Source organism: Phalacrocorax carbo, chromosome 31 (assembly GCF_963921805.1).
Source record: "Phalacrocorax carbo chromosome 31, bPhaCar2.1, whole genome shotgun sequence".
NCBI classification, from domain to species: domain Eukaryota; kingdom Metazoa; phylum Chordata; class Aves; order Suliformes; family Phalacrocoracidae; genus Phalacrocorax; species Phalacrocorax carbo.
Window position 1 is genome coordinate 446,636 of NC_087543.1, and position 14,674 is coordinate 461,309.

The following is a 14,674-nucleotide window of genomic DNA, read 5'->3' on the forward strand; positions in this document are numbered from 1 at the left end:
ACTGGGAGCACTGGGGGTACCGGAAGGCACCGGGAACTGGCAGTGGGAGGCACTGGGGGCACTGGGGTGCACCGGGAACTGGTACTGGGAACACTGGGGGGCACCGGGAACTCGCACCGGGGGGTACTGGGAGCACTAGGGTTACGGAAAGCACCGGGAACTGGCACTGGGAACACTGGGAAGCACCGGGAACTGGTACTGGGCGGGCACTGGGAGCACCGGGAATCGCCAGGAACTGGTACTGCATGTTTGCACCAGGAAGCACCGCGAGCTGGCGCCGGGGAGCACCGGGAACTGGGGAGCACCGGGAACTGATACTGGGGGCACTGGGGGGCACTGGGAGCACTGGGGGGCGCCGGGAATTGGTACCGGAGACACTGGGAGTACCGGGAAGCACTGGGAGCTGACACTGGAGGAATTGGGGAACACTGGGAACCGGCACTAGGAGCACTACTTGAGACTGGCACTGGGGGCACTGGGAGAACTGGGGAGCGCTGGGAGCTGGCACTGGGAGCGCTGGGAACACCCGGGCGGGGGGTGACAGCGGGGACACGCCGCCCGTGGGGTACCTTCCCCCCACGGGTGCTGCCCCCCCGCCTCAGTTTCCCCGGGGGGGGTGTGTGTGTGTGTCAGGTCGGTGCTCCATGAACCCAGCTCCCCCCCCCCCGGATGTCCCGGCGGGGGGAGGGGCAGCGCTCGGACGCCCTGGTCCTCTCATGCCCTAAGGAAGTGGGGGAGGGGCAGGGCTCGGCCGCCCGGGTCCCCCGTGAAGAGGAAGGAAAAGGGGGGGGGGGGGGTGTTGGGGTGCGCTTGTGGGTTGGGTGCTCGGGGGAGGGGGGGCGGAAGAGGGTGCCCCACGGCTGGTACTGGGGGTGTTCTGTGTGTTGGGGTGCCCCATGTCTGGTCTTGGGGTCCCCCCACCTTAGGGAGTCCCTACGTGGGTGGTCCCCAACCCTGGGGGTCCCTCCTACCTGGGATTTACCCGTGTGCAGAGGGGTGCCCCCACCCGCTAGGTCCCCCACTCAGGAGTGCCTGTGCTGGGGGGGGTCCCACATCCAGGGGGTCCCTAAGCCGGGGGGGTCTGGCACCCTGGGGGTCCCCAGATCCTCATACCTGGGGGGTGACCATGTTGGGGGGGCCTGGCACCCAGGGGGACCTACACCTGGGGGTGCTTGTGCTGGGGACTCCAGCACCCAGGGGGTCCCACACTTGGGGGTGCTCATGCGGGTGGTCCTGCACCCGGAGGGTCTTGCCCCATGGGGGGTGCCCATGCCCAGGGCTCCCATCCTGTGGGGAGATGCCCGTACCGGGGGGTGCCCACCCAGCTTTGCCCCCCACCCCCCCCACCCCGCAGCGAGACAGTGCTGTGCAGTGCCCGGGCAGCGGTGCTGCTCTACGATGACACCCACAAGCAGTGGGTGGCAGCGGGTGGGGGTCCCCAGACCGTCAGCTGCATCCAGCTCTACCACCACCCCGGTGCCAACACCTTCCGCCTGGTGGGGCGCAAGATGCAGCCTGACCAGCAGGTGAGGGTGCCCGGGGGGCTATGCAGTAATGCTGACAATGGAGGGGCTACGGGGCACCCATGGGTGGGGGGGGCTATGGGGTAACACTGAGCATGGGGCACCCATGGGGGTAGGGGTTATGGGGGAACATTGGGCATGGGGGGGGCACCGATGGGTGCAGGAGGGGTTATGGGGCGCCTGTGGCAGCAGGAGGATCTATGGAACAGTGCTGTGTATGGGGGGGGGGGTGTCCATGGGACACCCATGGGTACAGGAGGGTCTGTGGGTCAACACTGGGCCTGGGGTGGGCATGGGGCACCCATGGGTGCTATAGAGACTATGGGGCAGTGCTAGGCATGGGAGTGCTCTATGTGGCACTCATGGGTGAAGGAGGGGCTATGGGGCAATGCTAAGCATGGGGATGCTCGGGGGGGCACCCATGGGTATGGGGGGGCTCTGTGGGACACCCATGGGTGTAGGAAGCTCTATGTGTTAATGCTGGGTATAGGGTGAATATGGGGCACCCATGGGTGCGGTAGAGGCTACGGGGCAATGCAAAGCATGGCGATGCTCAATGGGGCTCCCATGGGTATGGGGGGGCTCTGGGGCACCCCTGGGTGTGGGGCTGCCCCCCACACCTGCGGGTGCCCACAGGTGGTGCTGAACTGCCCGCTGGGGCGGGGGTTGCGCTACAGCCAGGCCACCCCCCAGTTTCACCAGTGGCGGGAGGCTCGCCGGGTCTGGGGGCTCAGCTTCGGGGCCCCCCGCGAGGCTGCCCTCTTCGCCGCCGCCGTCCTGCGGGCCCTGCGGGCGCTGGAGGAGGGTGAGCATTGGGTGGGGTGGGGGTCATTTGGGGCATTCGTGGGGGGCCTGACTCTGTGGCCTTGCCTTGTGTCTCCCCCCAATCCAGGCACCCCGCTGTCATGGCCGGACCCCGATGGTTCGGCTCCAGAGGAGCCCGAGCACCAGGAGAGGTGGGGGACCACCAAATTGGGGGTGCTGGGGGGACACACCATGATATTGGGGTGCTGGGAGGCCCCCCATGCTGTGGGGGGCAGGGTATGGGTGCTGACCATTTCCCCACCAGGCAGGTGCTGGAGGAGCCTGAGCGCCGCGTGGCGGCTGCAGGTGGGTGACAGGAGGGGAAGGCGGGGAAGGGGTCCGAGGCTGACCTCCCCCCCCAGCACTGGGGATGGGCCCCTCGCACCTGAACCTCCTGCTCAACCCCTTTCCCCCTCTCCAGGCACGCAAGCCATGCCTGCTGGAGGCCCCCCCCCACCCCCTGGCCCCCCACCGCCTCCAGGGCCCCCCCCACCCCCTGGCCCTCCGCCAGCCACGGGGGTCCCACCGCCCCCACCCTTGCCGGTGGCGGCAGGTGCTGCTGGGGCAGGGGCCGGGGGAGGCTCTGGCTTAGCTGCTGCCATCGCGGGGGCTAAACTCAGGAAAGTCGGCAAGGTGAGGGTAGGGGTACAATTGGGTGGGGGGCAATAACCTGGGGGGGCTCTGCATCACCACCTTTCTCCCAGCAGGATGAGGCACCAGGTGCGGGGGCCCCCCCCACCCCCCCCAAGGGCGAGGGTGCCCGGGGGGGGACTGGAGGGGGGTTGATGGAGGAGATGAGCGCCATGCTGGCCCGACGGTGAGGGCGGGATATGATGGTGGGGGGTACCCGGCTTTGCCCAGCAGCACTCCCCCAAAGGTGGGGGCACCCCTGTGCCCATGCTGATCCCCCCGCCCCCCCCCCCCAGGAGGAAAGCGACCTTGCAGGGGGACAAGCCAGCACCAAAGAGGGACGAGGACGTTGCCAGCGTGAGTGGCCCCCCCCCCCCCCCGGTACCACTTTTGGCGGGTCCCCACATCCCCCCTGCCCCACCACGAGGGCAGTTAATCCCCTTGTCCTCAGCTGCTGCTGGATCCCCCCGTGTCCGTGTCCCCCCCCCCTCTCTGCCCCCCGCAGGACGAGGCAGAGCCAGGCACCAAGACCCCGGGACAGCCTGCGGGTGAGTGCAGGGACTACAACTCCCGGCGTGCCCCGCGGCCTGCCCCCACGGCCGGGCACGCTGGGTAATGTAGTCCGGGAGATGGGGGAGCCTTGGTGGGGCTCCTTCGGGGTAAGGGTCGGGCTCTGGGGGGCCGGTGCCCCTCCTCACCTGCCGCCCCCCTCCCTACAGAGCCAGTGCGGAGGCCCTGGGAGAAGGCCAGCTCCACGCTGCCCAGGTGGGTCTGGGGAAGTTGGGGGGGTTTTGGGAGGGGTCCTGGGGCTGGAGGGGGATTTTAGGGGTGTCCATGGAGTGGGGTTTGGGGTGCTGTGGGGGTTCTCTAGTACCCCCAGAGCAGGATTTGCAGGGCAGCTGCTAGGATGGGGGTGGCAGGCAGGTTGGGGGGTACCTAAGACACAAGACGGGGGGCACCCAGTGAGGTCTGGGGGGATCCCTGACCTATTTGTGACCCCTCCCCTACCCCAGGATGAAGTCTGCTGTCCCAGCTGCCCCTGCTGACCCCCCCGGCCCTGCCGATGAGCCCGACCTGGAGCGAATGAAACAGGTACCAGGGCTGGGGTAGGGAGTCTGGGGTGGGGGTGGGGTTCCTTGGGGGTCTCCCCAGATCCCCTCACCCTGTGCCCCCTGCTTCAGGAGCTGCTGGAGGAGGTGCGGAGGGAGCTGCAGAAGATGAAGGAGGAGATCATTGAAGGTGGGGGGGCTCATGGGACAAGGGGGAGCACGGGACAAGATGGGGGGAGTAGCGCATTGGGGGATGGGGGTGACACGGGAGGGGGGAGCACTTTGGAGGGGGCTCCAGGTGGGTCAATTGGGAGATCCGCCCCCTGACTCTGCATTTCAACCCCCAGCATTCATGGTGGAGCTGCGGAAGCGGAGTGCGCCCTAACTCCCCCCCTGGCCCCTCCAAGATGGGCCTGGGGGGGTGGTCCCCTACTTCCCCCCATCCCCAGCCTCACAACCACCCCCCACCATTTCACCCCCCACACCACCCTGGGGGGGAGGCTCTGGGCCAGACCCCCCAGGCTGTGCCTTACTGGCTGGGGGGGGCCAAAGCAGCCTCCCCCCTCCCCCCCCACTGTGCCACCCCTCACTGCCAGTTTGGGACCTCTTTTTTTTATACTTGGGGGGGCAAAGGAGAGGTGCCACCCCCAGGGTCTTTTTTACACCATTTCTGGGTTTTTCACTTTTTTTTTTTTTGGGGGGTGGGGTGGGGGGTGGGGTGGGGGGAGGTTGGGGTATCCCCCTCCTCTGCCACAAATAAATGCGGTTGTTTTGTATGTGACACCTGTGTCCTTGTCCATGTCACCCGGGGGAGTCTGTTCCACACACCCCCCTCCCCCCAGTCACAGCAATGAGAGGGACAGTGGGGGCTTTGCGTTGTTTTAATAGCATGTGTCAGCCCCGCCCCCTGCAAGAGAAAAGCCCCGCCCACTCATCCTAGCCCCACCCCAAGCAGCTCCCCACTAATTGCTGCCCAGCCAGGGGGCTTGTGGCCCTAGCCCCACCATGCCCCTCCTGGGTGCAGCCCCTCCCCCCCAGCTCTCGGCTCTGCCCTCCATCTTCCCCCCCCCCCCCCGCCCCCCGCACTGTGAACTCCCCCAAGGTGTGACCACGCCCCTGATGTGTGCCCCACCCATAATCCTTGGCCCCACCCTAATCGCCCTAAAAGGGCAAGCCCCACCCCAACCCTTAGCACTGCTCCCACTCGCTCCAAGGGCACCAGGCCCCGCCCCCAAGCAGCATGCAGCCTCAAGGGCCACCCACCCAGGCAGACCCCGCCCCCAACCGTTAGCTCTGCCAATTGCAGCCTGCCTGGCTCCAGGCTCCGCCCCAAGAGGCCCCACCCGAAGGCCTGCCCACCACTGCTGGCCCCGCCCCTACCCCAGACCCTGCCCCTGTGTGGCCCCATGTGAAGGCCTGTCCCATTCCAGGCCATGCTCACCGCCATTAGCTCTGCCCCGACACTCCACCAGGCCTGACCCCGCCCACCGCCACCCCCACCCACGGTGAGCAAGCCCCGCCTCCTCCCATCGGGGCCACGCCCCTCTGCACCAAGCCCCGCCCCTAAAGGAAACCGTCGGCGGGAAGAGCATCAGGGCACTTTTAATGGCCGGGTCCAGCGCGGGCGTGGCTAGTCCCGGCGAGGGCGTGGCTAGTCCCGGCGAGGGCGTGGTTAGTTCCAGCGAGGGCGTGGTTAGTCCCGGTGAGGGCGTTAGCAGAGCCGGCGGGGGCGGGGCCGGAGCCGGCGGGGGCGGGGCCGGGCGGCAGGCGCGCCGCCATGGCGTCCAGCTCCTCCCGCAGCCGGTCCAGCTGCGCCCCCAAGTCCCGCAGCACCGCCGCCTGCTCCTCCTCCCGCCGCCGCGCCTGCCCCGCCTGCCGCGCGTACTCCAGGTACAGGCACAGGCCCCCGACGCCGAACACGATCGCCTCCCCCAGCAGCTCCGCCCCCAGCTCCGCCGCCGCGTCTTCGTTCAGGGGTTTCACGGCGGCGCCGCGGAAGCCCATCAGCCGCATCTTGGCGCGCATCTCCGCCCAGTGATACACTGTGGGGGGGGGGGGGGGGGGGGGAGCGGCGGGGAGCGGCGGGGCACCGGCCAGGCCACGCCCCGGCCCCCCCCGGCCCCCCCCCGGCCCTCCCCCTCCGGCCCCCCCCCCCCCCCCCCCCCCCGGTGCCCCCGCTCCCCACTCACGCTGGGCGGGCGGGAGGCAGACGTAGGCGCGGAAGAAGGGGCTGGCGCGCGCCCCGGCCTTGATGCGGGCCGCCAGGGGGCGGCTCAGCTGGCGCGCGCCCAGCGTCAGCAGCTTGGCCAGCGGGAACGCGCCCGCCACCATCCTCCGCCGCGCGCCCGGTGACCTCACCGTCGCGCGACCCGGGGAGGGGCGGGGAGAGCGCGCGGGGGGCGCGTCCTCTCGGCCCCGCCCCTGTGACACGCCCCCCGCGCTCGGCGGGCCGTGCGCGGCCCCACCGCCCCCCCCCCCCCGGCACGGGGCACGTGTGGGTGGCGCTGGACACCCGTGGGTGACCTTGGACCCTCCCGGGTGACGCTGAGCACTCCTGGGTGACGCTGGAGCACCTGTGGGTGACAATGGACACCCGTGGGTGACCTTGGACCCTCCCAGGTGATACCGGAGTACTGCTGGGTGACACTGGAGCACCTGTGGGTGGCACTGGACCACCCGTTCGTGATGATGGACCCTCCTGGGTGACGCTGGAGCACCTGTGGGAGACAATGGACACCCATGGGTGACCTTGGACTCTCCTGGGTGACGCTGGAGCACCCGTGGGTGGCACTGGACACCCGTGGGTGACACTGGAGCACTCCTGGGTGACACTGGAGTAGCCATGGGTGGCACTGGACCCCCCTGGGTGATGCTGGAGCACTTGTGGGTGACATTGGACGACCTATGGGTGACCTTGGACCCTCCTGGGTGACGCTGGAGCACCCATGGGTGACACTGGAGCATCCCTGGGTGGCACTGGACCACCCGTGGGTGATGCTGGAGCATCCCTGGGAGACAATGGACACCCGTGGGTGACCTTGGACCCTCCTGGGTGACGCTGGAGCACCCATGGGTGACACTGGAGCAGCCGTGGGTGGCACTGGACCACCCGTGGGTGATGCTGGAGCATCCCTGGGAGACAATGGACACCCGTGGGTGACCTTGGACCTCCCTGGGTGATGCTGGAGCACCTGTGGGAGACAATGGACAACCCGTGAGTGACCTTGGACCCTCCTGGGTGATGCTGGAGCACCCATGGGTGGCACTAGACAACCCGTGGGTGATGACGGACCACCCTGGGTGATGCTGGAGCACCTATGGGTGCCACTGGACAACCCATGGGTGATGATGGACCCTCCTGGGTGACGCTGGAGCATCCCTGGGAGACAATGGACAACCTGTGGGTGACCTTGGACCCCCCTGGGTGATGCTGGAGCACCCATGGGTGACACTGGAGCAGCCGTGGGTGGCACTGGACCACCCGTGGGTGATGCTGGAGCATCCCTGGGAGACAATGGACACCCGTGGGTGACTTGGACCCTCCTGGGTGATGCTGGAGCACCCATGGGTGACACTGGAGCAGCCGTGGGTGGCACTGGACCACCCTGGGTGATGCTGGAGCATCCCTGGGAGACAATGGACACCTGTGGGTGACCTTGGACCTCCCTGGGTGATGCTGGAGCACCCATGGGTGGCACTGGACAACCCGTGGGTGATGATGGACCACCCTGGGTGATGCTGGAGCACCTATGGGTGCCACTGGACAACCCATGGGTGATGATGGACCGTCCTGGGTGACGCTGGAGCATCCCTGGGAGACAATGGACACCCGTGGGTGACCTTGGACCCTCCTGGGTGACGCTGGAGCACCTGTGGGAGACAATGGACACCCATGGGTGACCTTGGACCCTCCTGGGTGACGCTGGAGCACCCTTGGGTGGCACTGTACAACCCGTGGGTGACACTGGAGCATCCCTGGGTGGCACTGGACAACCCGTGGGTGACCTTGGACCCTCCTGGGTGATGCTGGAGCACCCTTGGGTGGCACTGGACAACCCGTGGGTGACCTTGGACCCTCCTGGGTGATGCTGGAGCACCCTTGGGTGGCACTGTACAACCCGTGGGTGACACTGGAGCATCCCTGGGTGGCACTGGACAACCCGTGGGTGACCTTGGACCCTCCTGGGTGATGCTGGAGCACCCTTGGGTGGCACTGGACAACCCGTGGGTGATCTTGGACCCTCCTGGGTGACACTGGGGCACCCATGGTTGGCGCTGCACCACCTGTGGTTGATGCTGGACCCCCCTGGGGTGACACTGGAGCACCAACCAGTGCCACTGGAGCCCTGCCAGGTGCCTGTGGCACTCCCCGAGTCACTCTGAAGCACTGGTGGGTGATGCTGAACAACCCGTGGGTGACACTGGGACAGCCATGGGGGATGCTGAAGCCCCCCCGTGTGACAATGGAGAACTTGTGGGTGACCCTAGAGCGCCCCCGGGTGACACGAGCATCTGTGGGTGATACCAGATTCTCCCGGGTGATGCTGGCACCCTCATGGTGATGCTAGAGCACCCTCGGTGATGCTGGAGCCCCTCGGGTGATATTGGAGCACACGTGGGTGGCACTGAACCCCCTGGGTGACACTGCATCTCCCTGCATGACACTGGAGCCCACTTGGGTGACATCAGACTTCCCATGGGTGACCCTGAAGTCCCCGTGGGTGATATTGGCTGCCCTTGTGTGACGCTGGACACTCGTGGGTGGCATTGAGGCACCCGTGGGTGATGCTGGTGCCCCCTTGGGTGACCCTGGAGCCCCGGGAGGTGGGAGGTAGACCCCGGCTCCCCCCACCCGAGACGTGGGCCGGGCTCCGAGCTCCCACCGGGTCACGTTGCTCCGACTGAGCCCCCCCACCGATGCCCCCCGCCCCACCCCGTGCCCCCGCCCCTCCCGGGGGCGGCGCCGCCGGAGTCGGTGCCGGTGCCCCGAGGGCGGCGGAGCCCCACGCCGAGCCGGTACCGAGGGTCCCGGTGCGAAGGGCACCGGGGGGGTCCATGGGGAGCGGGGGCACCGGAGGGGCCCGCGGGGGTGTCGGGGTGAAGCGTGGGGGGCAGCGGGGGGACACGCGTGGGTGGACCTGGGACACCGTGGGAGGGGACAAGGGACACCGGGGATGGCACCGGGCGGCACCGGCATCACCCGGGAGGGTCGAGGAGGGTGTCGGGGTGAAGCGGAGGGGACATGGGGACACTTTGAGGAGCAGCGGGGGACACGCGTGGGGGGCCCGGGACACCGGGGAGGGGACGAGGGACACCGGGGGGAGGGACAAGGGACACCGAGGTGGCACCGTGAGGAACCGGCATCACCACGGAGGTGGCCACTGCCCACCCCCCCACAACGGCTGCCCCAGCCGAGGTCCCCCCGCGTGTCCGCGGGCCTGGGGGTGGGGGGGCCGGTCACGTCGGAGGTGTCGGTGCAGGGGATGCCCCGGTCCCGTCCCCCTCCCCGGAGGGACCCAGGCGTCCGGGCACCACCTGCAGCTCCCTGGAAACGAGCGCGTCAAGGGGGGTGGCGGAGGGGGGGGTGGCGGCGCCCATAACGGGGGGGGTGGGGGTGGGGGTGTGACACCAGTACCCCCATCCCTCCTGGTTTCCTCCCCAGTACCCTGCCCTACCCCCAGGAGCTGCTGTCACCGTCACGGGCCACTGGGCAATGACCCCCTTCCTGCTCAGCCGGGTCCTGCGTGGGGCAGAGGTGAGCCCCCCACCTGCCAGGGCCCCCACAATGTTACCTCCGGGGTCCCCCCATACCCTGGGACCCCCCAGTGCTGCTGCTGGGACTCCCCAGGACTCTCCCAGTGGCTCATCAGAAGACCCACCCCCCCAGCTTTCCCCTCCAGGACCTCCCCCCCACAGGACCATGGTATCCCCATGGTGGTGGCCCCAGTCGTGGTGGCCCCATCATGGTGGCCCCAATATGGTGACCCTGGTGGCGGCCCCCCCATGGTGTCCCCTTGCAGGAGGAGCGCTCAGCCCAGGCGACACTGGCCGCCTGGCACGAGTACCGGCACGCCTGCGAGCTGCGCCTGCACCTTGACCCCCCGGCACCCGGTGAGTGAGATGGAGTGGGGACACTGGGGGACACACCAGGGACACCCTGACGCCCCTACCCACCCCCTCCAGGACCTGTCTGCAACCGCAGCTTCGACATGTACGCCTGCTGGGGGGATGCATCCCCCAACAGCACCGTCACCGTCCCCTGCCCCTGGTACCTGCCCTGGCACCACCGAGGTAATGGGGGGGTGGCACCAGCCCCGGGGGGACCCGTGGGTGCCCCTGGGTGCTGCAGAGTGATGGGATGGGGTGCTCAGTGCAGGGCGGGGTGGTGGTTCGGCGCTGCGGACCCGACGGGCGGTGGGTGACAGACGAGATGGGGCGACCCTGGCAGGACCATTCACAGTGCGAGGACCTGGCACAGGAGCAGCCACTGCAGGTGGGGGCCTGGGTGCCGTGCTGTGGGGTGCCACGCCGTGGGGTGCCATGCCATGCCATGCCATGCTGGGCCATGCTTGGAGATGCCACGCTGGGCTGTGTCACGCTGCCATGTCATGCCGTGCTGTGCCACACCGTGCCGTGCACCGTGCCGCTCTGCTGTGCAACATGCCACACTGTGCTGTGCTACCCTGTGCCGTACCGCGCTGCTCCGTGCGCCGCATCACGCTGTGCTGTGCCGTGCACCGTGCTGTGCCCCATACTGTGCCCTGTGCCATGCCACGCTGTGCTCAGCCCTGTGCCTCACTGTGCCACACCGTGCTGCGCTGTGCACCGTGCCGTGCCCTGTGCCATTCCTGGCGCCATGCTGTGCTGTGCCGCGCTCCGTGCTGTGCCGTGCCCTGTGCTGTGGCGTGCCATGCTTTGTGCCATGCTGGGCCATGTGCTGGGGGCTGCGGCGCCCCAGCCTGACACGTGCCATACCCCGCGTTGTGCTGTGCCGTGCGCTGTCGGGCTGCACTGCAGCGTGCGCTGCGCTGGGAGCTGCGGGGCTGCGCCAGCTTGTGCTGTGCTGTGACATGCACTGGGCTGTGCCGTGCCGTGTTGCACCGCGTTGTGCTGTGCTGTGTGGCACTGTGCCATGCCATGCCATACACTGTGATGCTCTGTGCTGTGCTGTGTTGTCCTATGCCATGCTGCGACACGCACTGTGCTGCACCACGCCATGCAGCGTTGCACCATGCCATGCCGTGCTGTGCACTGTGCTGTGCCGTGCTATGCTGTGCCCAGTGCTATGCTGTGCCACGCACCATGCCATCCCGTGCCATGCACCTTGCCATACCGTGGTGCACCATGCCATGCCGTGTTGCACCATGCCATGCCGTGTTGCACCGTGCTATGCCGTGTTGCACCGTGCTGTGCCGTGTTGCACTGTGCCATGATGCACTGCACCATACCATGCTGCACTACACCACGCGGCACCACGCACCATGCCATACCCCGTTGCCCCATGCCATGCCCTGTGCCACCTGCCAGCACAGTGCCATCTCCCTGTCCCCGCAGCGGCAGGCCTGGCTGCTGGAGCAGTTCCGCCTCCTCTACACCGTGGGCTACTCCCTCTCCCTCATCGCCCTCCTCCTGGCGTTGCTGCTGCTCCTGATCTTCAGGTACCCACACCGGGGCACCCCTGGGTCCTAGCAGGGCACCCGTGGATGCTGCCACCTGCTACCCCTCGTCCCCGCAGGCGTCTGCGTTGCACCCGCAACTTCATCCACGCCAACCTCTTCCTCTCCTTCGTGCTGCGGGCGGGTGCCATTCTGACGCGGGATGCGCTGCTGCAGCGCCGCCTGCGCCCTGGCCCTGGGCACCCCCTGCAGCTGCTGGGCCAGCAGGTGAGCACCCGTGGGGAACGGGGGGCACCCGTGGGTGTGGGGATGGTGGGCTGTGCTGGGATGTGGGACCAAAGGGTGGGGGCTGGTCCCCCATGATGCTGGTGCCACCACGATGCTGGTCCCATCACGATGCCGGTGCCACCCTGACGCCGGTGTCCCCGCGGCAGGCGGTGGCAGGGTGCCGGCTGGCCCAGGCTCTCACCCAGTACTGCGTTGGGGCCAACTACGGGTGGCTGCTGGCCGAGGGGCTCTTCCTCCACAAGCTCCTGGTGCTGGCAGCCTTCTCCGGCGAGCGCTGCCTCCCTGCCTTCCTCCTCCTCGGATGGGGTGAGCCTGTTGCTGCGTACCCCCATGTCCCCTTGTGTCCCCATGTCCCCTCCCCAACCTTGTCCCCATCCCTCCAGGAGCTCCCGTGCTTTTCGTAGTACCGTGGGTGGTGGTGAGGTACCTCTACGAGAATGAGGGGTGAGGCTGCCAGACACCTCTGCTCACCGTTTTGTCCTCGGGGGACACTGCGATGTCCCCAACTGGGGACCCAGGTGTCCAGCTGAGCATCGCCTGCCTGGCAGGTGCTGGGAGAGGAACGAGAAGGCGGCAGTGTGGTGGATCATCCGTTGCCCCATCCTGATGGCTGTGGCGGTGGGTGACATGGCGCAGGGGATGGCCATCCCAGGGCAGTGTCCCCACTGCAGGGGTTGTCACCACTGGTGTTCCCATCCCCAGGTGAACTTTGTGGTGTTCGTGCGCATCGTCCGCATCTTGGTGGCCAAAGTCCGAGCACATCAGGTGTCCCATGGGGACACCAGGGTCAGGTGGGGACACGGGGACGTTGGGCTGTGCAGGGGGACATGGATACACTGAGGACGCGTATGGGGACGCCAATGACATGGGGACACTGGAGTATGTGTGGGGACAGTGGGGTCACAGGGACACAGGTCGCACACCCCGTCCCTGTCGCTATTGTGTCCCCGTGCTATCCATGCAATGTCCCCTAGCCCTGTGTGTGTCCCCAGCCCTGCAATGTCCCCCAAGTATGTCCCCAACCGTGTCCCCTTTCCTGTGACACCCCCGAGTGTGTCCCCAAGCGTGTCCCCATGCACGTCCCCATCCCTGTAATGCCACCAGCTGTGTCCCTGAGGGTGTCCCCATCCCCATCCCAGCCTGAGGGCATCCCTGGGGGTGCCCAGGGGCTTCCCCAAGGGGGACCCCATCCCTGAAGGTGTCCCTGTGGGTGCCCCTCAGCATGTCCCCACAGCTGTCCCCAGGGGTGTCTCCGAGCGTGTCCCCCTCTCCCACAGGCTGGCCAGGTCAACCCTGACGCTGATCCCGCTTTTGGGGGTGCACGAGGTGGCCTTTGCCCTGCTGGGGGAGGGGCAAAGGGGGGGCACCCTGCGCTTGGTGCGGCTCTGCCTGCAGCTGTTGCTCTCCTCCTCCCAGGTGCCAGGGAGGGCATGGGGCGGGTGGGGAGATGCAAGTGGGGGGGCCACAGGGGGGGCCATGAGGGGTGCAATGGGGGGGCTGCAGTGTGGTGGGGGGTGTAATGGAGGGGTGTAAAAGAGGGGCGTAAATGAGGGGCTGTGATGGGGGGGCTGCAATGGGGTGGGTGCTGCTGCAACGTGAGGGGCTACGATGAGGAGGGGATACAATGGGTGCAACGGTGGGGATAAAATAGGGGGGTGCCATGGGGGAATGCAATGGGGGGCTAAAATAGAGGGAGTGCAATGGAGGGGCTGCAGGAGGTGGGTGCTGCAATGGGGGGCGGGTGCTAGGGGGTGGTGGGGGTGGAGAGGGTGTTCAGGTCCGAGGAGCAAATGTATGTGTGGGTGCAACCATGTGGACCTACATGCCTGGGTGCATCCCTGACCCGGGGTGCCCCTGCCTCCCCCCATCATCCCAGGGCCTCGTTGTCAGCATCCTCTACTGCTTCATCAACAAGGAGGTGCGTCAGGATGTGTCATGACATGCCAAGGGTGGGGGTGGCGGATACACACATGTTACGGAGTGTTGTGACGTGTTGCAACATGCCCTGGTGCCCACAGGTGCAGGCGGAGGTGCGGCGTGGGTGGCAGCGGTGCCGCCTGGGTGCCCCCTGCCTCCCTGGCCCCCCCCGGGGCCCTCCCCAGGGCACCCGCCGCTACGTAGCTGTTGGGGGGCAGCGCCTGGCACCTCCTGATCCTGGGGGGCACCCGATCGCCGAGAGCTGCTGCTGAGGGGGGAGACGACGACCTTTGGGTGCTGGGAGGGTCCCAAGTCTTTGGGGTGCTGGGGGGTGTGTGTGTGTGTCCCAGAAGCCTTTGGATGCTGGGGGTGGGTGTGTATCCCTGTCACCTTTGGGTGGTGGTGGGTGAGGCAGGGGACCTTGGGGTGTTCCCTGACACTTTGGGGTGCTGGGGGGGATCTCCAACGTCTTGGGGTGCTGGGGGGAATGGTCTGGGGGTTCCCAACTCCTTTGGGTCTGGGGCAGGGCGTCCCAGGACCCCGCCACCTTGGGGTGATGAGGGGTGTTCCTGATGCCTTGGGATGCTGGGGATGGGTCGGGGTGTTCCTTGACACCTTGGGGTGCTGGGGCAGGTGCCCCAGGGTCCCTGGCTCTGTACTCTAAATAAATATGTGACACCCATGAGTGGCTCCTGTGAAATCACTGGGTGGGGCACGGGGGGTGTGTGTCTTGGGGGTGTCACGGGGGGACACTGGTGACTGGGGTGGGTGTCACTGGGTGCTACTGGGCTGTCACAGGTGACCAGGGCTGGGTGTCTTCTGAGAGGTCCGTTGAGTGTGCCACAGC

General features: G+C 67.6%; 3 protein-coding genes across 11 annotated transcripts in view; 2 read left to right on the top strand and 1 right to left on the bottom strand.

Moving 5' to 3' along the window:
- VASP (vasodilator stimulated phosphoprotein) overlaps nt 1-14,674 on the top strand; it is a 29,636-nt gene that overhangs the window by 480 nt on the left and 14,482 nt on the right. The window contains exons 2-13 of one of the 6 annotated variants that reach the window (XM_064437378.1): nt 1,355-1,526; nt 2,160-2,328; nt 2,416-2,479; nt 2,593-2,633; nt 2,749-2,960; nt 3,032-3,144; nt 3,254-3,314; nt 3,463-3,505; nt 3,677-3,722; nt 3,971-4,049; nt 4,139-4,196; nt 4,354-4,782. In XM_064437378.1, coding sequence (XP_064293448.1) covers nt 1,355-1,526; nt 2,160-2,328; nt 2,416-2,479; nt 2,593-2,633; nt 2,749-2,960; nt 3,032-3,144; nt 3,254-3,314; nt 3,463-3,505; nt 3,677-3,722; nt 3,971-4,049; nt 4,139-4,196; nt 4,354-4,391 — 1,096 coding nt within the window. In that variant the 3' untranslated portion in view covers nt 4,392-4,782. Of the gene's footprint in view, nt 1-1,354; nt 1,527-2,159; nt 2,329-2,415; nt 2,480-2,592; nt 2,634-2,748; nt 2,961-3,031; nt 3,145-3,253; nt 3,315-3,462; nt 3,506-3,676; nt 3,723-3,970; nt 4,050-4,138; nt 4,197-4,353; nt 4,783-14,674 lie in introns of those variants that run through there. The other 5 variants (XM_064437380.1, XM_064437379.1, XM_064437376.1 and 2 more) reach the window with 5 other exon arrangements.
- On the bottom strand, nt 5,593-6,337 carry OPA3 (outer mitochondrial membrane lipid metabolism regulator OPA3). Its single transcript, XM_064437333.1, has 2 exons — nt 6,196-6,337; nt 5,593-6,048 (listed from the first exon to the last, which is right to left on the bottom strand). The coding sequence occupies exons 1-2, from the start codon at nt 6,335-6,337 to the stop codon at nt 5,609-5,611; spliced, it is 582 nt and encodes a 193-aa protein (XP_064293403.1). The 3' UTR covers nt 5,593-5,608.
- GIPR (gastric inhibitory polypeptide receptor) lies at nt 6,273-14,522 on the top strand. 4 transcript variants are annotated; one of them, XM_064437328.1, is made up of 13 exons: nt 6,273-8,396; nt 10,027-10,117; nt 10,190-10,297; nt 10,383-10,499; nt 11,561-11,664; nt 11,742-11,889; nt 12,057-12,216; nt 12,294-12,354; nt 12,459-12,528; nt 12,613-12,701; nt 13,188-13,326; nt 13,787-13,828; nt 13,929-14,521. In XM_064437328.1, exons 1-13 carry the CDS (start codon nt 8,272-8,274, stop codon nt 14,097-14,099), a joined length of 1,425 nt encoding a protein of 474 aa, XP_064293398.1. In that variant the 5' UTR covers nt 6,273-8,271; the 3' UTR covers nt 14,100-14,521. The 4 variants fall into 4 exon arrangements, with proteins under 4 accessions (XP_064293398.1, XP_064293399.1, XP_064293402.1 ...); XM_064437331.1 differs by lacking the exon at nt 6,273-8,396 and adding an exon at nt 9,618-9,761 and having other exon boundaries at nt 10,378-10,499; nt 13,929-14,520; XM_064437329.1 differs by lacking the exon at nt 12,613-12,701 and having other exon boundaries at nt 12,459-12,612; nt 13,929-14,522.

Excerpts from the sequence above, each read along its gene's own strand:
- GIPR (XM_064437328.1), top strand. The coding sequence starts at position 8,272 with ATGGTTGGCGCTGCACCACCTGTGGTTGATGCTGGACCCCCCTGGGGT. Across the intron at positions 12,529-12,612 it reads CCATCCTGATGGCTGTGGCG|GTGAACTTTGTGGTGTTCGT; the intron begins GTGGGTGACATG and ends TCCCATCCCCAG. Across the intron at positions 13,327-13,786 it reads TGTTGCTCTCCTCCTCCCAG|GGCCTCGTTGTCAGCATCCT; the intron begins GTGCCAGGGAGG and ends CCATCATCCCAG.
- OPA3 (XM_064437333.1), bottom strand. The coding sequence starts at position 6,337 with ATGGTGGCGGGCGCGTTCCCGCTGGCCAAGCTGCTGACGCTGGGCGCG. Across the intron at positions 6,049-6,195 it reads CTGCCTCCCGCCCGCCCAGC|TGTATCACTGGGCGGAGATG; the intron begins GTGAGTGGGGAG and ends CCCCCCCCACAG.